General features: G+C 48.0%; 9 protein-coding genes across 9 annotated transcripts; 5 read left to right on the top strand and 4 right to left on the bottom strand.

Annotated features, from left to right (window-relative positions):
* Positions 1-456: 456 nt before the first annotated feature.
* On the top strand, positions 457-1,209 carry LY79DRAFT_620318 (uncharacterized protein; the record flags this gene model as incomplete). The annotated part of the gene is made up of 2 exons (XM_060562050.1): positions 457-636; positions 708-1,209. 2 exons carry the CDS (start codon positions 457-459, stop codon positions 744-746), a joined length of 219 nt encoding a protein of 72 aa, XP_060406868.1. The 3' UTR covers positions 747-1,209.
* On the bottom strand, positions 799-2,327 carry LY79DRAFT_684842 (PhoD-like phosphatase-domain-containing protein; the record flags this gene model as incomplete). Its single annotated transcript, XM_060564634.1, has 3 exons — positions 799-1,415; positions 1,485-1,762; positions 1,934-2,327. The coding sequence occupies 3 exons, from the start codon at positions 2,325-2,327 to the stop codon at positions 1,128-1,130; spliced, it is 960 nt and encodes a 319-aa protein (XP_060406867.1). The 3' UTR covers positions 799-1,127.
* A 1,541-nt stretch (positions 2,328-3,868) lies between these two features.
* LY79DRAFT_684829 (major facilitator superfamily domain-containing protein) lies at positions 3,869-5,797 on the top strand (the record flags this gene model as incomplete). Its single annotated transcript, XM_060564633.1, has 8 exons — positions 3,869-3,931; positions 3,974-4,095; positions 4,158-4,308; positions 4,367-4,460; positions 4,507-4,739; positions 4,790-5,028; positions 5,128-5,473; positions 5,529-5,797. The coding sequence occupies 8 exons, from the start codon at positions 3,869-3,871 to the stop codon at positions 5,619-5,621; spliced, it is 1,341 nt and encodes a 446-aa protein (XP_060406866.1). The 3' UTR covers positions 5,622-5,797.
* Positions 5,798-5,825: 28 nt separating this feature from the next.
* On the bottom strand, positions 5,826-8,265 carry LY79DRAFT_654390 (ABC transporter). Its single transcript, XM_060562646.1, is given in 8 exon segments — positions 5,826-5,977; positions 6,028-6,210; positions 6,246-6,772; positions 6,833-6,958; positions 6,972-7,733; positions 7,782-8,117; positions 8,142-8,188; positions 8,201-8,265. 8 exon segments carry the CDS (start codon positions 8,239-8,241, stop codon positions 5,843-5,845), a joined length of 2,157 nt encoding a protein of 718 aa, XP_060406865.1. The 5' UTR covers positions 8,242-8,265; the 3' UTR covers positions 5,826-5,842.
* Positions 8,266-9,332: 1,067 nt separating this feature from the next.
* Positions 9,333-11,312, bottom strand: LY79DRAFT_530770 (uncharacterized protein; the record flags this gene model as incomplete). Its single annotated transcript, XM_060556202.1, has 13 exons — positions 9,333-9,501; positions 9,553-9,653; positions 9,703-9,882; positions 9,951-10,099; positions 10,155-10,325; positions 10,373-10,437; positions 10,490-10,663; positions 10,716-10,735; positions 10,796-10,867; positions 10,923-10,989; positions 11,049-11,069; positions 11,128-11,210; positions 11,265-11,312. The coding sequence occupies 13 exons, from the start codon at positions 11,310-11,312 to the stop codon at positions 9,333-9,335; spliced, it is 1,320 nt and encodes a 439-aa protein (XP_060406864.1).
* Positions 11,313-11,718: 406 nt separating this feature from the next.
* Positions 11,719-13,005, top strand: LY79DRAFT_645129 (phytanoyl-CoA dioxygenase; the record flags this gene model as incomplete). The annotated part of the gene is made up of 3 exons (XM_060562434.1): positions 11,719-12,065; positions 12,124-12,776; positions 12,842-13,005. The coding sequence occupies exons 1-3, from the start codon at positions 11,857-11,859 to the stop codon at positions 13,003-13,005; spliced, it is 1,026 nt and encodes a 341-aa protein (XP_060406863.1). The 5' UTR covers positions 11,719-11,856.
* Positions 13,006-14,028: 1,023 nt separating this feature from the next.
* Positions 14,029-16,069, top strand: LY79DRAFT_620309 (major facilitator superfamily transporter). Its single transcript, XM_060562049.1, has 4 exons — positions 14,029-14,269; positions 14,348-14,379; positions 14,451-15,301; positions 15,382-16,069. The coding sequence occupies exons 1-4, from the start codon at positions 14,107-14,109 to the stop codon at positions 16,013-16,015; spliced, it is 1,680 nt and encodes a 559-aa protein (XP_060406862.1). The 5' UTR covers positions 14,029-14,106; the 3' UTR covers positions 16,016-16,069.
* Positions 16,070-18,243: 2,174 nt separating this feature from the next.
* Positions 18,244-19,324, top strand: LY79DRAFT_645124 (uncharacterized protein). Its single transcript, XM_060562433.1, has one exon. The coding sequence runs from the start codon at positions 18,361-18,363 to the stop codon at positions 19,117-19,119; it is 759 nt and encodes a 252-aa protein (XP_060406861.1). The 5' UTR covers positions 18,244-18,360; the 3' UTR covers positions 19,120-19,324.
* Positions 19,325-19,356: 32 nt separating this feature from the next.
* On the bottom strand, positions 19,357-20,995 carry LY79DRAFT_654385 (uncharacterized protein). Its single transcript, XM_060562645.1, is given in 6 exon segments — positions 19,357-19,471; positions 19,487-19,881; positions 19,941-20,089; positions 20,116-20,166; positions 20,176-20,300; positions 20,572-20,995. Coding segments are annotated over 6 exon segments (1,125 nt in total). The 5' UTR covers positions 20,948-20,995; the 3' UTR covers positions 19,357-19,442.
* Positions 20,996-23,047: the final 2,052 nt, after the last annotated feature.

Here is a 23,047-nt window from a genome sequence, read left to right as displayed (position 1 = left end):
CCCCGAAACCCCGCGCGGGCTCAGGTACACGTTTGGAGGCAGGGAGAGGAGAAAAAATAAACACTTGACTGCAGGGCTGTTTCGCTGCAAATTTCCCTTTGGAGAGGTAGCGAGTCTGTGTCGGCGATCCCATAACCAGCTCCCCTGCGCCAACCGTCCGATGATCCGAATCTCACATACGCATTGGCTCCACTCCAAGACAACCAAGGTTTGATCGTTGACTGAAAACGTCTAATCTCACAATGCGCTGATCTGCCGCCGCGCCGCGCGCTCTTCTTAAGTCCCGCCGACCCCTCAAGCACCATCTTGCAAACTGTTTTGCTCCTTGTGTTCGTGACATCGGGCCTTCAATTCTATCATCCCGCAATCTTCGAGTTGATCTCGAACAACCATAGCGCTTATACCCCGCGACGGAGAGACCATCTACACATACAACCAATTCGTTACATGCACAAAATGAAGGCAACAATCGCCTACGCCATTGCCGCGACCCTGTTCGGAGCTACGCAAGCAGCAGTCACTCCCGTGAACAACATCATCCGCCACGAGTACAACATGAACGCAAGAGCTGGTGTTCATGGCAACATCGAACGTGACGAGGTCGACTACAAACCCGCAGCCGACATCCTGCAACCTGTGGTTTAACGGTTTAACCTACATCAACGTTAACCGCGGCATTCAGCAACCTGCAACTGACTAAGGACAAGTCGACCGTTGGTCACACGCGGCTTGGAGTCGGACGGTGAAGCATCTGGCATCACCCGGTTGCGCCATTATACTATTCAACTTCAAATCCGGCATGTCTTGAGACATGCAAACTAGGGAATAGCGATAAGGAGTTCTGGGGGGGGTGGAGATGGCAGTATGGCGTGTTTGGATCTGGTTTCAATTTACTCAGGAAATGGAAAAAGAGGGCGGGCATAGTGGAAGACCCGAGAGTCTGAACAGACCATGGTTCACGTGGCAAACAAGCTAGTGATTTGGCACATCAACGTAAAACTTGGAAAACTTCCAACACTTGTTCAAGTTGAATGCCATTTCGCTTCATGTGGATGTTTGCCCAGCGCGAAGCACTCCAATCAGACTGATGTATTGTTCGGTTCCTCGCTACTAGCAAGCGGATTATGCTACCTCTCGTAATCCCACAGGTAATTCCAGACCTTGTTGCCATCAACAATGAGATCGTATTCCACCCTCAAATGATTGGGCGTTGCAGTATCGAACGAGCTCTTTCCAAACTTCGAATGCCCCCATGGATGAGAATAGACAGACACGTCTGTTTCCTCGATCTGCCGGTGAAACCTATCGAATGGCTCAAAGAACTGATTCAAGGGAGATGTGGAAAATTCGATGATCGACTTTCCACCCTTGTCATTGGGCGGCGGAAAGACTGTTGTAGCATGTTCATGGCGGTCCTTAAAAGAAACTTGATTACTAGCTGCCAATATGTATCTCATCAATTTCAATAAATCAGAGACACTCACCCCGCTAAGAATAATAACTCCGTCCGTCTGTCTCATCATGTCCAAGACAATGTCTCGCTTCCACAGGTATCCAGACCAGCTGTCGGCCGCATCTGGACCCCTCCAATTCCGTGTAAAGGGCACACTGCTCACGACTACCTTCCAAGACTTCTCAGTCTCAAGCCACTTTTGTAGGTTGGCAAGCTGGGCGCTGCCAAGCATAGTCTTTTTGGGGCCGTCTTCCAAGGACTCGGAAGACCGATAGCGTCGCGTGTCCAGGACGAAAAATGAAATGTGTCCTCGTCGAAATGTGTATTATGTAGCGCCCGCTCCATATCGGGAAGGAGGGTTGGCATGTCCATGGTAAGCCCAAAATGGTTTCATTGCAAACTGGTACAGGCCCGTCTCGTTTTCAGCCCAATCGTTAATGATCTCGTGGTCGTCATAGACGTGCGGCCATGGTAAAGAACGCAGTGCAGGCGACCATCTTGGTGAGGCGTATACTTGCCGGTATGCATTGGTGTAATGCTTCGGCGTCCAACCAAGAGCTACCGGCAGGTCGATGTAGATAAAGTCACCGAGAAAAAGCATCATATCGACCGGGTTTGCCAAGAGGTACTGATCAAGATGCTCTAAGCCCCTGATCTGCAGACCATGGCTCAGAGGATTGTATGGATTAAATGGCTTGATGCAGCTGGTTGAGATGAGACTCCAATGCTTTGGTGATGCTTCCGCGGTTTTGAAAGTCCCTGAGTGGCTGACGTTGGTGGTGTAGGTGTATTGCGTGCCTGGATGCAGGCCATCAAGCAGAAATGTTCCCACAAAGTCGCTCGGGGCATCGAGAGGAATTATCTGCGATTTCATCTGGGCTTTCCGAGACCCAGAAGGGCTCCATGAGATCTCAACGTAAGTGATAGAAGAGCTGCTGTGGCGTGCGACGATTCTTGCCGTGGTTTCGTCGACATATCCAACTCGGGAGAACGACAGGTCGATGCTTTGATGAAGCAAATGTCCCCTGTAGAGGAAGTCCCACACAGAGACCAGTGACAGGAAGTTTAGAACAACGGTAATGAAGCTTGCGATCGGTGAAGCTCGTTCAGTCCAACCAAAAAGTAGCAGTAAAGCGTGACGATGTTTCTTCGACAACACGGTGGATTCTGATGGCAGAATAGCTTTTACAAAGAGGCAGGACAAGTACAACGCTGCGTTTCCATAGATACGGTCCAAATACCGCCTTCCAAGAGGGTGCTAATGAAAGGTCAGGAAACAATGGGAATCTGCCCGACTACGAGACTTACGAATCTGGTAAACAGTATGGCGGTGGCCCTCAGAGTTAGAGTTGCAACCGCCAAAATGGCATCCAAGATGCCATGAAGCGCCATGTTAGAAGACTTTATGACACGGCATTAGGAAAGAAGATGGTTGGTACTTGAGGCAATGCTATAGCGGCATGAGGTCTGAATTGCTGCTTCACTCCGAGAACCGGACAGACATGGCCACTTGTGCCGGATGGATTTGAGGCTCAAAAACAGCAACACAACATATTCGAGAAGCCTCCAATGGTTCGGGCACATGCAAACTCTCCAAGACTTCGAGTCGTCGTTTAGATTTTTTTCTCAATCTTCCCCCCCCCCCCCATCTAGGCTCCACCGACGTTATCTAGGCAGTGAAAACTTCGGCCCTAACTCCGACGATGAGGGATGCGAGGAGAATCAACCGCGATGCAGACCTATTCAAAACCAAAAGTGGGTTCTGGGACGGAACCTGACCCCGATCGACGTCCGACATGACCGTATTCCCCCACGTGGGCGACCGATTGATAACAGTCTCCTCCGAAGGCGGAGATTCACCGGGAACCAAGCGAGATGTGCCGAAGCCCGGGCCCCAAGGGTAGATAATGGTTTATCCTCGCGGGACTCCAACGGATATGTCAACGTACAAAAGCTTCCGTGAACCATAACGCGATCCTCCGGGATTCTTTACCGGCCAAGCCCGTACTTCGGTCATGTTCCGCGAAACTCGACCTAGACCTCTACCCGTTGATGATGTCCCTGCTTACGAGCACGTGTCTCAATTGCCAAAAGGAATGGTCGAGATGTGTGCCAACTATCCTATAGACCCATGCAATTATTCCAAACAGGAGTGGAAATGACTGCCGGTTCTGGCCAATCTGGCGGAGAATGATGAGGGTCTGCTCCCATCGCTATTGCATGCGTCCTGTGGACTTGGTACAGTAAATTTCTCGACGTGTTGGCTGCAGATGACTGCCCGGTCCATGCCAACCAACCACCCTACAGATACTTGCTAGTCCCGCAAAGAGAGGATGCACCCTAATCATATAACCTGCTCAAGAGCTGCCCATTTTCCGCTGTGGTCTTAGACTCGTCGTACTACAAAACTTCACCATGGAGTCCATTCCTCAAGCAGAACCAGCTTCCGATATTGCCGACGACGCAGTTAAGAATGATGTCGGGATTTTGTCTACAGAGTGAGATGACGTTTCATCTCAGGAGCCAGGATCTCCGGTAAGAACTGCGGGAAAGCTTGATGTCCTCATTCAGGGCGTCGCTCTATTTTCGGACGGTTACAACATCCAGATCATCGGATACATGAACACTGTTCTGACGAAGCTGTAAGTCCGACACAATGGTTCCTGATCGCTCATGAAAAGAATTTAACTAAAATCCTCTTTAGTTACCCGAAACAAATGACGAGCGACGTTAAGACTAGACTGTCCAACTCAATCTTGATTGGTGACATATTTGGTATGCTGCTTTTCGGGCTCTGCATCGACAAATTTGGCCGCAGAGTAGGCATCATCCTGACTACCCTCTTTCTCGTCTTGGTCAGTATTGAAAGTCCGTGGCCAACACTAAAGTCCAAACTTGCTAACAAAGAATCAGGGTATTGTGATTGCAACGGTAGCGCACGGAGTCACCGTTGAAGGCATGTTTTGGATGATGGTTATTGGCCGTGGTATTGCTGGTGTTGGTGCTGGTAAGTGGACGACAAAATCTTGCTCTCAGGTGAAGGTTTCTCGAAGCTAACTATTTACAGGGCGGTGAATACACCTTTTGCACTTCTCAAGCTTTGGAATGCGCCGACAGTACCGAAGAAATGAGAAGGCGGCGCGGTATGCTGGTTGCCGTCTCTACCAATGCCGCTATCATTTCTGGATTTGTTGGATCTAGCATTGTCTCCTTGATCGTCATTGCGGCGTATAATGGCGAGCCCCGTGATGGAATATGGCGCATATGCTTTGGAATCGGCATCTTTGTGAGTTAAATATTCCATTGGTATCCAACCGGGCACTAACACTCCGACAGTTACCCTTGGTAATCTTCTTCTTCCGAATGAGGCCAGTCGACTCGCAGCAGTATCAGAAGCATGCTATCCAGATGAACGTCCCTTACTGGCTGGCAATAAAGTTTTACTGGAAACCGCTCCTTGGCTGCTGTAGCGCGTGGTTCCTCTATGATGCCGTCGTCTACCCTTTCAACCTGCTTGCACCTACGCTTGTATCCGGCTTCTCTTCTAAGCAGACCATGATCGAGTCTATCGGGTGGTCAGCTCTGATCAACGCATTCGCTCTTCCGGGCGCTTTCATCGGCGCCCTTCTGATGGACCGTATTGGACGCCGCTAGACTTACACTCTCGGGTGGAGCATCGTTTGTGTCTTTGGGTTCGCCATCGGTGGCAGCATGATCCAGCTCAACAACGTCTTCCCACTGTTCGTTACTCTGTATGGTCTTTTCCAGACTTTCCTGTCCGTTGGACCCGGCGATTGCAACTTTCTTGTGTCAAGCGAGTCTTTCCCTACGCCTCTCAGAGGACACTTCCTCGGCTTCGCGGCAGCCATTGGGAAGGTCGGTGCCGCGGTCGGTACCACGGCGCTCAGCGCGGCGCTGGCGGACTTTGACGACAAGTTGAAGGGGCAACAGACAATCTTCCTTATCGGCAGCGGCATCTCTGTGGTTGGCACCGTTTGTGTTTGGTTCCTTATTCCTGACGCAAGTTCTCCTCTCGATGATTACATAGGAGTTTTCAAACTAATGGTTTATATAGGCCCCGAAGCATCTGGAAGACGAGGACGTGCGATTCAAGAAGTACCTCGAAGCAAATGGATACGACACCAACCAAATGGGGCTGAAAGCCTGAGAATTCCTCTTTACCGAATGACAAGTTGCCAGACTCGTGGTAGAAATCCCCTACATCACTGACTGATCACCAGGGGTTGCGTCTTGGTCATAATAATAATTCCTCATTTCAAAACAGTTTACTGTATGAATTATGTACTTTAATTGAAGATCAAATATAGCTTGGACTCGAACCATCTACCTCGATGATGCACCGCCAATTTGTCTTCTCCACAAGTCCTCTTAAATCCCTCTCCTTGTCAGCAATTCAAAATGCGTGCCGCTCTCGGCTACCCTTCTCTCGTGAATCACCATTATCTTGTCTGCATTAACGACTGTTGATAGTCTATGTGCAATGATAAATGTCGTCCGTCCACTCTTCAAGACATCTAAGGCATATTGGATGCTTGCTTCTGTTTGGTATCAACTGCGCTCGTGGCCTCATCCAGAACGAGAATCGGAGGGTTCTTTTGAAATACGCGCGCGATGGCTAGTCGCTGGACCTCTCCGCCAGATAGCTTCATTATTTGCTCGCCAACCTTGCCCTCATAGCCATCGGCGAACTTGAGAATTTTTTCATGGATCGCGGCAGCCCGGCAGGCGTCGAAAATCTCCTCGCTGTCGCTGAAAGCCGTGCATAGCGCACGTTCTCCATCATAGACGCGTTGAAAAGCAATGGGTCTTGAGGGACAACGCCGAGAATCTCCTGAAAAGAATTCATAGTGATGTCACGGAGATCGTGGCCATCGATCGTTATCCTTCCCGATCTGACGTCGTAGAAGCGCAAAAGAACTTTCATGATCGTCGACTTCCCTGCGCCAGTCTCTCCAATCACGGCAATAGTTTCTCCCGGGACGGCAGAGATGTTAAGGTGGTGGATCGTTGGTCGCCTTGGGTCGTACGAAAACTCAACATCCGCGAAAGCAACATGGCCTTTTGTATCACTCAGGACCGTAGCGTTCTCTTTCTCAACAATGGTCGGCTTGGTTTGTAACAACTCGATGAGGCGTTCCGCGTTGACCAGGTTCCTCATCAAGTACCGATAATAGTAGGAAACAAACTTGAGAGGATAAACCAGAAGACTCCAATATGACAACAGCAATACAAAACCGCCAGTCGAGGCTCTCTCCTGAGAAATTTCATAGAGCACAAGACTTGCCAGGATGAAGAAGGCTATAGGAAACGTCGTTTCAAGGAGTGCTCGAATGAAAGCGCTCCAAACTTCATATTTGCGGGTGGCGGCTAGTTGCATGTTCATAGCTTGGCTGAATCGACGTTTCTCGAAGCCAAACATGTTGAAATATGAGAGAGTCTGCCATCCTTGGATAGCCTGGTGCATACATAGTTCGTGCCTCTTCTCTTTCAGCCTGACTAGATGCACGGCGGTTCGCCATATTGAGGTTTGAAGTAAGAATTTCTAGCGTGACGAATGCCACGGATGCTGTTAGCATGGTCAAAGAGACGTATGCGTTGAACTTCCAGTAGAGGAACCCAAGTGCTATGACCATGTCTACTGTCGTGGGAAGAAAGTTCATGACTCCAAATTCTAGTAAGGTTCTGAGTGAATCCCCCTGATGGATGGCCGTCATAACATCAGCTGAATCTTTCTCGGCGTGGAATTCCATTGGGAGGCTCATGACGTGGTTGAAAGCCGCGTTGGTGAGTTGGCGGTAGGAAAACTGCTCGATTGAATCTTGGCTAGTCCCTCGACCAAACCCAAGCCGGATTGGCCATTGATAAAGCTGAAAAGTAGCCATATAGCCAAGGCTCCGTGAGGGTTTTTTTTTGTTCAGAATCAAGTCGGTGATGATGCCAAGTTGGCGTGGTATCAATATGTTCATCGTTCTTCTGCCAGCAACGCTAAGAAGGCAGAGCAGGATGGAGAACTGAACCTTTTGGTCATTCTTTGGGACGAAGAATGGAATAAATATGGCGAAGTCTTTAAGATAAACCCACCAACCCCCTTTCTCATCAAGTTTCTCGGCCCGATGGCGCTTCATGCGAGCGCCTTCATCGTTGTTTTCGGACTCTCCGCTGGCGACCACTGTAGAGGATTCGTCTTGGAACATCTCGATTCCGTAATTGGCTTGCCTCCCATCGTCTTGGGATTGTTCTGAAAGGAATGGTCGACTTTCTTCAGAAGATCCATTGTCATGGGCGGGTCATCTTCGTCAAGTGGTACCAAGCGGAAGTAGCAAAACAACTATGATGCGGATCGATTGGAAAGATATTGAAATGATAGGTGACATCGTTCCAGGTCTTTCGAGGGTCAGCAAGACCAGCAATGGCACTTCAAATAACAAGGATATGCCGTAATTAGCCCACAGTGATTGTTGTTCTAGGTCTCGACTAAACAGGACTGAGGACCACCCAAGTACGGAGAGTAGAAGATGAACGAGATGAGCATGTTGGTTGTCGAAAGCATCTGATAGAATGATGCCACGAACGGCCTCCACCAAATATGTGCAGATGAGAACAAAAAATGACGATATGACTGGTGCTGTGTAACTCCGTATTGCTAGCCGTGCCAATGTGCCTGTACCCTGTCTCGAACAGATTAACGCCGTGATGGAGACTCCAAGAAGGACACTTAGGGCACACCCATAGTGCAGCGCTTGGCTAATCGTGAAGAGTGTTGCCATGGAGAATGCAATATTATTATCAAGTATCCTAAACAGGGTGAACATTCAAAACTTTCTAGAGGGAATCACGGTCATAAACAATACTCCATCGGGAGGTCAACGTGCGGGACCAGATTCAGATGTATAGAATGACTGACGTGGCATGTCAGACCGGGCACCGAATCAGTGCTGATGATTTTCCCCTGCAATTGACGAGCTGCCTGGAATTGGCCACAAGGAATATACTGCCTGCCCTCTGCTTATTCTTTGCTTACTTTCTGCCTACTTTCTGCCTACTCCCCGCCTGCGTTCACTTTCATTACGCGTAGGGTTTAACACCTCAACACTCGCACATAAGGCTGACTCCTTGGTCCGTGTTGCAAGACGGGCCGCTGATGGCCATTACGCAAGCATCATTGTGAACGCGTACCTCAGTCCGCTACTCGCTGCCTACTTTCTGCCTGCTTTCTGACTGCTCTCCGCCTGGTCTCTGCCTATTCCTCGGTATACACCTCATCTTACCCCCCACACAAACCTGACTGTAGTCCTGGGTATCTACATAACCAAGACAAACTAGGAAGCTTCTAAGCCTAAATAAGGAGATAAGCTGAGGTAGTGGCTACCTGCTCCCCCACTCACGGCGACCACAGTGGGTGAGTGCATTGATAACGAATCGCGCTTTCCAGAATTATACGTCAGGAAAGTTAGGGCGGCGCATTCTCTGCCATATGGGCTGTGGAAGGTTGCACTGAACTTATCTTATTCTAACTGACCTTCGACTACTCTTCAATTTTCTAGAGGCTTTTCTGAATGATCCAAATGATCAGATACCCCCTACAGTAGTCGGCAGTCCTAGTTACAAACTTACAATGTGTCGTTGCGAGACTCTAATGACTTTCGCCGACACCGGTAGTTTAATCAGCGGGCCGGCTGTGGGGACAGCGATTGACATCAATTAATCTTGTTTGCTTTGCTGTAACCACAACCGCCAAGAGGCGGGAACAAATCCAGGTCGGAACAACAATCCAGCTTGAACAACAATCCAGCTTGCAAAGCACTCTTTCTCTATTGCGTGAACAGTCTGATTTGGCCAAGTTTATGCTTTAATCCTGTCACTTACTATCCAAACTGAGAGAAACCATCTTCTGAATAGGGACAGAGAACAGAGCCGCTTCTTTAGGCTTATCCTGCCCGGCCAGCTCTTTAACTTTGGCTTGCCTCTCCATCCAGTCTTTCGCTCCATTATACATGCAGTTGTAGTCCATGAACTCGGCCGGATTCCTATTTGGAATTAGTCAGCGTGATTTCAGTCAAGCTCGGCGATGTACGGACATTGTAACGCTGTTGGTTGCTTTGTCGGTTGCCGGCTTTCCCGCCTGTCTGCTATATCCTTGGATGAGGGACACTCTCTCGAACCTGCACTCGAATACAGCCTACTTGCAATTAGTCAACCAGAAAGTATTCCATAGAAGGCTTACGCACCTTCAATCGACTCTCGACCTCTGCTGCTGTGGGCTTGTCTTCGATATCTCCAAGGATTGCCCCAAGAGCCTCAGCGTCTTCGATGGCCTGGCTTGCACCTTGTCCCTGAGTAGGGAGCATTGGATGAGCAGCATCTCCGATAATGATGGTGCGGCCCCGATGCCAAGTTTCCAACGGGTCCTGTGAGATTAACGTTAGCATTGTCTGTTTCGTATCTTCCTTGCGAAGGTATCAGTTGTGAGCTTTACCATGTCGCGCAGCTGCCAAAGGCCCACTTCGGTGCAGTTCTTGAACACTGCTTTTGCCCAGGTAGGGAACACCTCAAACGAGTCTCTCATCTTCTGTGGGTCACCCTTCGTAGTCCATGACTTTCCCTCTGCGGTCTCTTGCATCTTATCTTAATGTGTGTTAGATGTAACTGCAACAACTCGTACCAAACAGGTCGAACTCACCATCCGGAACCAATGCAACGACGCTATAGATGGACCCAGCTCGTGCAGGTCCCATTATTATGCGTCGGTCATGGCCCATGATCATGGTTGTGAGAGACTCTCGAGGGTCTATGACAGAAGTAAGGTCTTTGTCTTGCTCTAGCTCCGAGCTATCGATGACCAGTCGATATGCTTTCCACATGGGTTAGATAAGTTCAAATAGAGAATCAGTAACTTACCAGACAGCCCTGTCGGTACTGCAGCAACATCCTTCTCTAAGACTGATTTCCGGAGCACACTTTTACTGCGAGATTGTCAGAAGGGTCTTAGGAGCGTCTCGGAGGGAAACAACTAACATGCCATCAGCCCCGACGACGAGGTCTCCAGTAAAGAACTCTCCTGACTCGAGAGTAACAGTTCCGGCCTCTGGGTCACACTCTTTTACCACACATCCAGTCCGAATGACAACTGGCTCGACATCCACAACCTCTTTCGTGGCTGCTCCCCTCAGAGCATCGTGAAGATCAACCCTTTCCAGTCAGCGACACAGCCATAAAATCATTATTTTTGATAAATTCTCACCTATGATACATCATGCGGTCCTGGGATGTGCGTTAGCATATAGGTAATCGACCCGACGGAACTGAAGATCATGCACATACCGCGCCGTAACTCCTCTTTAGGTGGAACGGAATATCTGCATGCAGCTTTCCCTCAACACTATAGATACGAAACTACAACAATCGTTCTTAGTTGATGCAGCGGGCCGAATCGCGGTTGCAAGCTCACTCCTTGATCCGCCATGGACCCCTTTTTCGAGAGGGTTTCCTCCAGGCCCCATTGTTTCTCAACAATTCTGCGCGTGTTAGCCAACATAAGCGATAAATACATGTTCATCTTGTGGATTGAACGAACTTTGAAGCATTTGGTTGAAGCCTGATCCTATGTGAGTCACATCTGAATTTCACATCGAGGACGGGAATTGGAGACTCACGATATTGTCGCACCGATTTCTCTGTTTAGCTGACTTTGTTCAAGGACAGTGATACGCCGTTTGGGTCCTCTCAAAGAAATAGCCTCAGTTTGTAAGTAAACCCCTTGAAAAGGTTTATTGGACCAGTTACTACTTACTGCCGAGACCCCGGCGATACCGCCACCCACAACGATGATGTTGAACATTCTGCACGACTGCCTGGCGGAAACTTGATGACAAAGATAGGAATAAGTAGAAAGGTTCAAAACTCCCCTCATTTAACCCGGTAATTTTCCAAGATCAAACGATGCGGGATGGGTGTCTGATCAAACAATATGAAGCACGGCGCTAAGGAATGAACGATGTCCAGTTCCATCATCAACCCCGGCCAGATTTACGGACATGTTTCTCAATTGTTGCGGGTTGGTCCACTTCTCGGTCCTCTCCCGTGGGTTTGATGCGGGGAGGAAAGGTGGGGGGATTTTCCTGTTAATTTGAGCCGAACCGAACCGAGGAGTAAGCACCGGGCACCAACGGCATGATTCGGGAATAGATCCGGAAGGAATCCTGAGTCCCCGGACTTTAGAGAAGTAATTAGCTAATGGCAGGTGGCCAATGTAGCGACAATAGGTCTTCGCAGAACAAATTCAAATATGACCATGGAATGCAGTCCACGATCAAACCAAATCAGTCTCATTAACACCTTTGTTACAATTCAGAACAAACTCCTTTGAGTCCACATACCCTACCATGGCCACCACCACTACTGTGATCGAGAAGACGAGTGCTCCCATCAGGGCCGTCAATGATGGCCGTATGAAGATGGATGGCAACGATCCGGCCTATGGCGACTGGAGGGACGACCTTCTGCGAGATGGCTATGCTGTCATCAAGGGTGCCATCCCAAGAGAGCGTGCAGGCGCCTACGCAGGAAAGATGTACGCCCTGCTTGAATCATTGTAAGTTCAAATCCAAACAGTGCGTCGTTACGACCTTGGACTGACTCTATCACTCCAGCGGCCTTGGCTATGACCGCAACGACCCCTCAACTGTTCACCCGGACAAGCTTCCTGTAATTAACGAGAAGGGCATGCTGATGGCCTACGGTGCTTGCCACGAGGATTTCGTTTGGGACATTCGCAGTGAGCCTGAAGTCGTAGGAGCCTTTGAGAAGGTCTATGATACCGAGGACCTGCTCGTTTCCTTCGATGTCATCAACTATGGCTTTGCTAACCGCACCCACCTCCCCGAGAACAAGCCTTGGCCCCATCAAGACCAAGACCCTGAGAAGCCTGGCTTTCGCTGTCTCCAAGGCCTCGTCAACCTACACCCCTGTGGCCCGGATGATGGCGGGTTGATCGTCTGCAAAGGATCCCACACCTTGAGCGCCCAGTTCCACAAGGACCTAAAGGACGAGCCCCGCATCCCAGCTTGGACCAAAGAGTGGTATGGCTTCACGGAACGCGGTATGGAATGGCTGAAGGAACATGGTGGCGAGTGGCACAAGGTCTGCGCCGACCCGGGTGATCTCATTTTGTGGGATTCGCGCACTGCCCACTATAACGTTCCTGTCAAGAGCAACGTTGACCGCATGGCGGTATACACTTGCTTCATGCCAGTGGCGGATGCCACTCAAGAGGACCTTCTGCGGAAGAAGGCTGCGTACGAAGGTGAGTTTCCAAAATGATGACTTTTCATTTTCTCGGACTTACCAGCTAACGATTTTCTTATGCAGGCCGCCTTGGCACTACCCACTGGCCCAACGCCCAGCACACGGGTTCCAACGTCGCAACTCGCAACGGAAAGCCGGATCATGTTGTTCGGGCTTGGCCACTCAATGATAAGGTGCTTAGTGAGAGGGCGTTCAAGTTGACTGGGATTCCATACATCAAGGTGTAGCCAGAGGCTTAGCTACCGAATTCCCTTTTGGTATTCCGAAATTGGTTTTGTTGCTCCGAATGTCATGGTATCCATATCTTGTTTCTAGTACAAAGAATGAATAGTATACTGTAAGATAACCGTATATTCTTGTTACTGGGCTTTGTTTCCTCTTCATTTCTACGAATTCCACGCTATCGGTTCCCAGGCTCGCCAACATATCAAGTTTTGCGAGACGTCGACAGATGAACTGGGCGCGGGTAAACTGTGGTTTAGGCCTTTGGCCATTATTCAGATCCAGCTAGGATATATCAGGCATGCAAAACTTTGCTACAAACGTCGATGTCTTCCTGCACTGGACTGCGGATTGCAGCTCTATCACGGAAACCAGCTGTTTCGCATCCAGTGTTCTGGATGCGGCCGAGGTGTTGAGAGGTCCTGTTCTCAACGATTTTCGGTTCAACGACCGAACCGAGCCTTTTTTGACTGCCTTCTGGGGCTGAGACTAAGCTGAAGTTTGAGTGTCGCCACATCGTGGGGAAAGTCATGTCGGCAGCGGATCTGGGTCACTGCGGCGACGAAGAAGAAACAACACTACCTGATGTGGTTTCCGAACCGAATCACGGAAGCAATCTTAACAGTACGGAACGGCTGCCAAACCGAGGACCTAGTATCCCGGCAATCGTGAGGGGTTGTGACCATGCTATCTCTGGGCACATCCTTGTGTGCGTGGCTTCCCCACATCTGACTGGGTGAGACTGACATGCCGAACCGCACTAGTTCAGCCCAAGTCGGGGCCCCATCTCTGCACCCCAGACTCTCAATACCCCACGCGGAATCCGGGGTAGTACGTGGGAACTAGTTATCCAAAGAGATACGAGAGGTACGAGGGAGTTGATTTCAACCGAACTTGGCAAATAACAACGTGGACATTTGTCAGGGCTGTTGTTTCGCAGAAATAGACTCGGCCTCCCTGGGCATCTTCTCAGCCTTGATGGCAATACCTGACCAGCCTTTCAATTACACTTTTCTCCTGCGGAGAAGGTTGAGCATCTTCATTATACAATTTTTCAACCTGAAGTCTATGTCGAACCAGCCGGCGAGATCGTTTCAAATTTCAACATGGGCGAGATAGACAACAAGATTACCGAAGAGAGAGTTGAGTCAGCATCTGACTTATCTCAGAAGCCTCAACTTGAAGACGGTGACTTCACGACCAACAACATCCGCCTCTCTGATGGAGATGTCACCTACCTGATCCCGACCCCAAGTTCTGATCCACGTGGTATGACACGTTCTCTGTTGTTCTTTTTCCTATCAAAGCATAGTCAACACTAAGCTGACAATTCTACTATTTACCTAGATCCTCTTAACCTGAGCCCGTGGAGAAAATGGGTGAGCATCCGATTCCCGCCCAAAATATTCCAGAAGTCGAGCACGCTTTAACGTCTCTATCATATCTGCAGGTCGTAACAATGACTTGTGGCACATTCGCCGCCGTCGGTCTCGTCCAGGTCTCCGGTCTAGGAGCGCTCCTCGGTGATTTCATCCCGGAATACGCAGCTGAAGGAAGAGGATACGAGGACATCAGTCATCTAATGACTTATCCATCACTTTTCATGGGCCTAGGAAACCTGATAGGTATGCCATTGGCCCTTGCCATCGGACATCGCCCGGTATTCCTCGGTTCTTGTGCTCTCGCAGTCGTGGGATCAATTCTATGTGGCGCCCAGAAAGGCTACACGTCTCATCTCGTCGCTCGAATGATTCTTGGCTTGGCAGCCGGCCAGAGCGAGGCTCTCTGCCCCTTGATGGTGCAGGAAACCCACTTCCTCCACGAGCGTGCACGCTGTCTGATGTGGTTCACCGCTTATCAGTCGATTCTCAGTGCGGTCTACTCTCTTCTGACCTCGTACATCGCCGCGGGCATTGGTCCGTCCGGTTGGTATTACCTAGGTGCTGGTTTTTCTGCCATTACTTTCATCGTCGCCATTTTTATGGTACCGGAGACCAAGTACGACCGACCCCTCGCCGCCTACCAGGGACACACAGTCCAGGTGTCCCATTTTGTCAGCAGCAGTGGTCCTGGAACCGACGACACAACTGGTATTTATACTGAGATGCTTACGCGCAAGACCACCACGGAGCCCCGTCAGCTGGACTTTGTCAACTTCAAGCCCAGGTCCCTCGCTTCGGACATGCGTCTCTTCACCCAGAAGCCAGACTGGAAAGAGGGATGGCTGTGTGTCACAGGCATGGCTATTGTAGTCCTATTCCCCGACATGATCTGGGCGCTTCTGCTCAACGGCCTGACAATGTAAGAAACTGTACTAGCGATAGCTGGACCCCTTCTCGCAAAGTTTCAGTATACTGTCACTAACGTCTTTGTCCCGACAGCGGTGTTAACATTGCGCTTGGCACCACTTACGGAGGAGTCCTGGAACATGCCCCGTATAATTGGAGTGCATCAGTCATCAGCCTTGCAACGGCTGGTCAGATTGTAGTCGCCTTCGTGGCTCTTCCGCTCCTGGGCCGCGGCTCGGACTGGATTATCAAAGTCTTTGCGCAGCGTAACGGTGGTGTCCACAAGCCCGAGTACCGGCTCATTCCTCTCATCATCCCTCTGATTGTAGGAACAATGGCATCGGTCATTTTTGGACAGGCTGCCGAGCATCCCGAGAGATATCACTGGTTCGCTATCGTGTTCTCTCTCAACACCTACTACTTCGGCTTCGTCGGAGCCAATCAAGTCGGTATCACATACGCCCTCGACGCCTACCCGACACGCTCTGGTCCGGTACTAGTCATCATCTGCGCCATGCGCGGCGTCATTTCTTTCGGAACTAGCTACGGCGTAACGCCCTTCATAAACTCGGCCGGTTATGACGGCGCTTTCGGTATTTACGGCGCTCTTACGGCTGGAATAGGCGCCATGGGAATTTTTGTCTTTATATGGGGTGACCAGATCAGAGCCTTAGTCGCAAAGTGGGCTGTTGCGAAGCCTACCGCCAAGCCTTCTTACAATCATTAGTCAAGAGACTGATCTCCCTAGGGTGTTGTTACTTTAAGGCTGGGTTGAGGTGTGTGGGCGATTACGTTTCGAAATGCAGGAGGCTTCGGGAGGCCCCAATTCGGAATATGTATGTAAGAATAGGGGGATATTTGTTGAAGGGTTTTTTTACTTAATCTTCTTGATTGCACATGTCAGACGGCTATTTCATGAGAATATTGATATTCCCCCCCTTGATTACGGTTTTTTTGAAGATCGACAATATGAATTCACGTTTGTGCTTTTATTTACTTTGCCTCTATTGAAATGTAATGTGACTGCTCTATGCCCCTGTCGAGCCCTACGTAGTGGCAGCATGTGTGCTCAAGACGGCATGTGATGCTTCGGCTGCTGGAGATACTGTAGTTGACCAATGGCGAAAACGGTACACTGATAATCAATTAAGCTTCAAGAATCTAGCCTTTCGTCTGATCCTACCAACGTACCATTTCTGCTTAGGGCGTAAGTCTATTGAATAATGCGGTATTTGCAAGCTGCGATGACACGATGCAAAAGTGGTCCCACAGTTGTGACTCAGGACACAAGTTGCTTTAGGTTGAATTCGTCACAAGCCACTGTAGGTCCATAGTCCACAACACTACTTACACATGCTCATTCGCGTGCCGGTGAAGTAAAGAAGTCGACCTCCTCAAGGGCTTAGTCTTCAAGAACGGTGAACCATTCTACATTACAGCTACTCCTGCGTATCATTGTTCACAATAATCCACGTGTTTCAACGAGATAGCTCAGTCTTCCTGCTATTACGACGTCCATGGCCTTGCCCTCCGTGTCATGAGTGCTATCAATTTGTATGATTTGGGCACTGTATGGTAGTTCAATGTCTTTAGGGAGAAAGTCACCATGATCGTGACGCTCACAGCTTGCCGATTGATAAGGAGCATCCGTTTGCGGTGTTGGTAGATTGTCTGCCAACTTAGGTGGCATGCTCTTGGCACACCGTACATAGTTGCTCCTTGAACCATGGGGTTGTCATGGTACCTGCGTTGCTTTACCACGAGCCCAAGATTGCCTAAGTGGCCTACCGTATCTTGTGGTGCTATCTTTGCTCTAATTTCAAAATTTTGTTGTCACTTTTGTTTATACCCCTCCCCTCCTTACCGTCAAGTCATGTTTCCACTATTCTGCGCCGTAGGTACATGTACCATGCTTGACGTTCACCTGCGAACTCAGTCCATAGGGTAGATGCCCGGATATCTCCATGGCATTTATTCTAAAACCTAATATTGTATTAGGTTTTTGAGTATGGCACGTTTGCCGTTTTTAATTCGATTTTTATTTTTACGATCATGTACAGCCATTATTCGGTACCTGTGGGACCCTTTGTATTCGCACCTGAATGCTCCGTATCATGGTTGCCCTTTAATGTGACGATGTCCAGAACAGGTTAGCCGATTCCTAAGTATTAGGTGACTAGTGTTGAAGTGGTCTGACTTTGACAAGCAGGGGCTTTCTGATGACTAAAACTTCTGGGCAATAAAACGGTATTGATCCCTCTTTGCACACCGTTGCTGTTGTTATTGTTTAACGCCGCGACGTCTAATCTAGGGGCAAAAGGTGCCCACGCAGCTGCCTCGGGTACTTGCTATCTACATATATATAGAGTGGCACAGGAAAATAGAGCTAAAATACACAGAAGCAGCGTTTGACCTGTGTTAGGGTATTCGTAGGAAGACTAGAAGGTAGAGATATCAGTAAGGCTACAGTGTTAGTGCCAAGTCCTAGATCTACCTGCCTCTCCTGTTAGATTCCTTATCCTCCTTCTTAATAGTGCTTAAAAGGCAAGTTTCTACTAGCCGGAAGGCTAGTATTAGTGAAACCTAAGCGGAGAAATCCGAGTTCAGTAGGCGCACTACAGGCATGTTAAGAGGTTATAGCTAACAAGTTGATATCTTGTTGTTTAACTATAGCTAAACAGCTAAGAGGGTTTTTTTGCCTAGTTTTGTTGTTTCTCTCTTGAGTCATGCCTAAGGCTAAGAGATGTCGTTAATAGAAGCCCTGAACTCTCTAAAAAGGGCCTCTTTTTCGTTCTCGTGAAGAGGTTTTCGGTGGTGTGTGCCCTGCCCCTTGTTGCCCATTGTTGGCAACTTCTGTATTAATCAGTAACAGAGGGGCCCGTGCACCCATGGGTTGCGAAATAAATAAAAGGGAGAGTTGCCGTCATGAAGTCTCTTTCCTATCAATGTACATACACAACTTCTCTTGTCGTCCATCTCAGACCACCTTACTTCAGTCCAAACACACACACACACACCCACACACACACACACACACACACACACACACACACACACACACAACTCTCAACAATGGACACCGATGATCTGTCTGTCGCCGCCAGCAGCACGGCGGAAATCCCGGAAACCAACAGAAAAGTCCCAATGCTATCAGATAGCAGCAGACGACTCTACTGGACGCTCAACGGTCCTCTCGAGAACTCAATCCAGGTCGCCCCCAACCGTTACTACGAGCCAGGTGACGTTATGGAACCCTACTTTCGCCCTGGTGACGCAGTGGCTGGTATCTCGCCGAGCTGGCACCCTGTTTCACAAGAGTCTCTCATGGAACCCCCGGTCACCGCCATCACCGTCCGAATCGAGTGCATGGACGCGTTGGAGGATGTTTGGGTCGAGCTTAATCGCGACTACACCGACATCAACACTGACCCCCAGCAACCGCGGGCTAAAGACGTCCAGCTTGAGGTGACAACTAGTGGCGAGTTTCTCACGATCCACGATTACGTCTCCGCCGTGCACCCGTGGCTTATAGGCCTACGTGAGAGGATTATAGATACGCTGCACAGGTACGGCGTTAATGGACCGTGGCGGCCCGAGGCGAAGCTTCTCGTTCGGCAATTCGGTTTTAGGCCAATAGATATTGGGAGAGAAGATATGGATTGGTGGGTTTTGAGGCACCAGAAGCCTAGGCCAATATCTGAATTATCTGCATTCCCCCTGAGTATGGCCGAGCGTGAGGCGGCTCATCTGCGAACTATAGAGAGGATGAAGGCGAGATCCGCGGCACGAATCCTCGAGTTACAGAGGCTCCGCCAAGAAGGAAATAATTGATACACGCCAGTTTTCGCGATCTATGTATCACGGTACTAGTTCATTTCTCCTACTTTTCCTATTTCCCTACATTAATGAGGACAAATGATGTTCAGAGTTTTTTGGTCATCTATTGCAACCGCTTTATTGACGACTTTCACCATTAGTTTTGCTTTGATTTTTGCCTCAGCTCTTGTCACCATTAGGGAATTAAGTTATGAATCGCCATTTTCATCTACGACTCTTCTTATCTTTTGCCCTGACTTTTGCCTCAACTTTCGTTACTTTCAAAGGAGCTAGTAATACTTTCACCCTTTCTCTTATTACAAATTCCACTCTAAGTTTCACCGCGACCTTTGTACTTTCACCCCATCTTAGCAGTACTTACAGGCACCTGGTGGGCAGTATCCGCGACTGCAAGTAAACTCGCAGAGGTCCTCATAATACCCCAGGTCCTCCGTGATATTGTCAGCTGGACAGCCGTGGCGGCCTGTTTGCTCTGGTATACCGACGGCTGGCTCTGCGGCCGGCCCAGTGCAGACGCATGCGCCAACGAGGCAGTGATTGTAGTCGCAACTGTATGAACACAGGCCCTTCAGGTTATCTGTGATGCCTGGCGCGTTCGAGCCGCCGGTGCAAGCAGGGGCAGGGGCCACCGTGGAGGTACTTGTGGTTGCAGTGATGCCTAAAGTCACGGTTCCTGGAGCGGTTAAAGTCGAAACGGCTGCAGACGTGGATACAGCAGATGTCGAGTTCGAGGCACAGATTCCAAACGCGTCCTGGCTTTGTGAACGTCAGTTTTGCCACATAGCGAACACCCAAGAAAGGTATTGAAGACTCACCACCCCCGCTCGACATAACAGTCGGCCGGCTTTTCGCAGCAGACGCCGTTCACGTTGCAGCATCTCCCCCACTCGGCTGAGCACCTCATTCCCTCCGTGCCGCCGCAGGTGCCGTCTTTTGTCCACTTTGTGCCGGCCGGTTGCTCGTCCTGCTTCCAGACGTCGCAGTCGCCACTCTAGCAGGTGAAGATGCCGCAGGAAGCGTCACCAGTGCCACACCGATCCTCTATGCTACAGCAGTTTCCCCAGTGGCCGGCACAGTCGCGCCAGCCGTAGTTGTAGCCGCACGTACCGTCGGTGCTGTAGATATGGTCGCCATCACAGATGCCCTCATAGCAGATACCGGGGGCGCAGTCCTCGCTGCGGCACGTCAGTTCTGGTGTATTAATCGTTTAGGGCATCTGAATCCATACGCAGAATCACCACAAGTCCACGTCTCCGAGTTGCAGCACTGCTTGTCAGTCCCGACGCAGGTAGCGTTGTTATGGTGTGGGCCACACAGGCCGTCAAAGGCCCTAATAGGCTCAATAACTGTAGTGCGTTGATATTATGTTAGTTTGGTCTTTAATTCTTCACATATCTGACGGAAATTCTAAATCAGACCCAAATACCACGTCGGACGGGAACTCACATCCTTCGACACAATACTCAGTCTGGGGTTGGATGTTGCTGCAGTCCTTGTCCAATTCAGGGTTCAGGAAGAAGAATTGCTCGACAGGCATCAGATAGCGCCGGGCCAGCCGCGAGCATGTGTAGTAGTCGACTTCCTCGGGCGTGTTCGTCCAAAACCGACAGTTGATCTCGCCCGGGTTGACCACCAAGGGTTCGCCCTCGGTCGGACCGAGGTCGACGGAATCGTCGACGGAGGCGATGCGCATGGGTGAAAGGGAGTCCCAGGTATACGGCTGGCATGAATTCGCGGAGATGTGCGGGAAGAAAAGAGAGGAGACAACTGCTAGCCAGAGGCCGGCGCGCGAGGATGTGACACCGAGATGGAATAACTTCATGCTTTTCTCTCGTGCTTGGGAAACCGATGATCGGGTTACAGCTGTAAGGTGGAAGATTGATGTGTATCCAAGTATCGCAGAAGGCAGCTACATATAGTGGCCTGCGTACATGCCACAGTGTGACAACTGGGGTGTTTACAGGAGGGAGTCCTGACTCTATTGATCGTCGGAGGTTCGGCTTCCTACCTGGACGAATATCCGGATCCCCACTGTAACTAAGAGGGTCTAGCCAGAGCCATTTGACTCAATCTCTTGTTGAGGCGAAACCGTCCGGTATGGGCCGTGGTCGCTGCCTATTTTCATCTCGTGTCCTGTACGAGCGGTAAGGGCGCTAAGCACCCCTGAGTGTCACCGCCAACAGGCGTACAGAGTTTTGCCATTTTTCTCTTGTTGATTGGTGTTTGTCGTTGGCAATATGGATGCTCAGGATAAAGCCGCTGTTGGAGTTGGTGATGTTCAGCCGAGAGCACGTACGATGCAGTACCATGGTACCTAGGGATAATAGTGCTACAAGGATCCCATGAGATGATCTCTAGCCCTATCTCGCCAGAAGAAGTTACTTTTCTAGATTTTACTTTACCTTATTTATACTTAAAAAAGGTTTTAAGGATTTTTAATAACATAAATATATAAAAGATTTAAAGAATTATTATTAACCCTAGGTTTTTTTATTTTTTACTTATATAAAACATAAGCTTTATATATAATTACTTAAATCTTAAGGAAGTAACTTAGATATAAGGCTTAAAATATAATATAAACTTAACCGTAAGTTTAACTATAATATAACTATAAGAGATATAAAATTATATATATATAAAGATACTTTTATTATCTATAGAGAGCTATACTCTATATATGTAATCTATAGACCTATATAGACCTATGAGGAGTTATTCTCTTAGAGGTACTTAACCTCTAAAGAGTATTAGTATATTAATAAGTTAAACAAGGTCTAGATTTAGGTAGTAATAGAAGTTATTCTAAGACAAAATAAACTAAAACTAGCTTTAGTAAAGCTATAGTAAGCTAAGGTTTTAAAGTACTAATAACTATATAACTATAACTATTATAAAGGGTTACTATATATATATTATAAAGGGTTAGTATATATACTAATATAGAAGAGTCTAGTAAGTGTTATTTATTACATATAGAAAAGAAAAAACAACTAGAACTAGTTTTTACTCTCTAAGTCTTCTAATAATTATATCCTTATACTTATTTCTTTTATATTTCTATATACTATTTTACTTATTTATTTACTGTTTACTCTTCTATCTATATAACGTTTATTATTAATACTATTACACCTTTAGCTAATTACTATACTTTACACTAATATAGCTCTAAGTAAACAACTTATAACTAACTAATTAATAAAGATAATAGGCTTTATAATATAACTATTATTAAGTCTTTTTACTTCTACCTAGGATTAAACCTAAGAGCTCTAGTATAAGTTACTATCTTATACTATATTATTAAGACAAAGGTAATAATACTTAACTATATATACTCTACTTCTAGTTATTTATTTAATAAGTAATTAACGTCTATTATTACGCTACAGAATGCTTATTCTATAGAGGATTTACCCTGTGGTTTATAGGACATTAACTAGCCAATGGCCGGCCAATGCCCCAGGAATATTGGAAACATTGACGGGGAATTCTCCAGGAATTCTCTAGGAATTCTCCAGGAATTCTTAGAGAATTATTTAGCCGTTTAAACCTAGAAATTACCACTATTTATAGACAAATTCTCAGACTATTTAGAAAAAAGAGAGGCATTAAATTTACAATTAATATATTTATACTAAAGTACAACATCTATATAGTAAGTAAAAGTAACTAAGGTTCTAGTTCTTAGCTAGTAATAGTAGCTAATTAACTATATACTAGTAGATTAAATCTATAAATATCTTTAATTTAAGAGAGTATATTAAAGTATAGGAATTAGTAAAAAGTAAATATTAGTAACACTAAGGGATAAGTTAATATAGTTAACTATATATATTAGTAGTAATTAATAAATAATAAGGTAACTATAGTTCTCTATTATATATAAAAAAAAGAATAATTATTATAGGTTAGTTAG

This window comes from Colletotrichum navitas, assembly GCF_030913465.1.
Source record: "Colletotrichum navitas strain CBS 125086 chromosome Unknown LY79scaffold_229, whole genome shotgun sequence".
Taxonomy (NCBI): Eukaryota; Fungi; Ascomycota; class Sordariomycetes; order Glomerellales; family Glomerellaceae; genus Colletotrichum; species Colletotrichum navitas.
The sequence above is the reverse complement of the archived record's forward strand: the minus strand, read 5'-3'. Positions and strand labels throughout refer to the sequence as shown.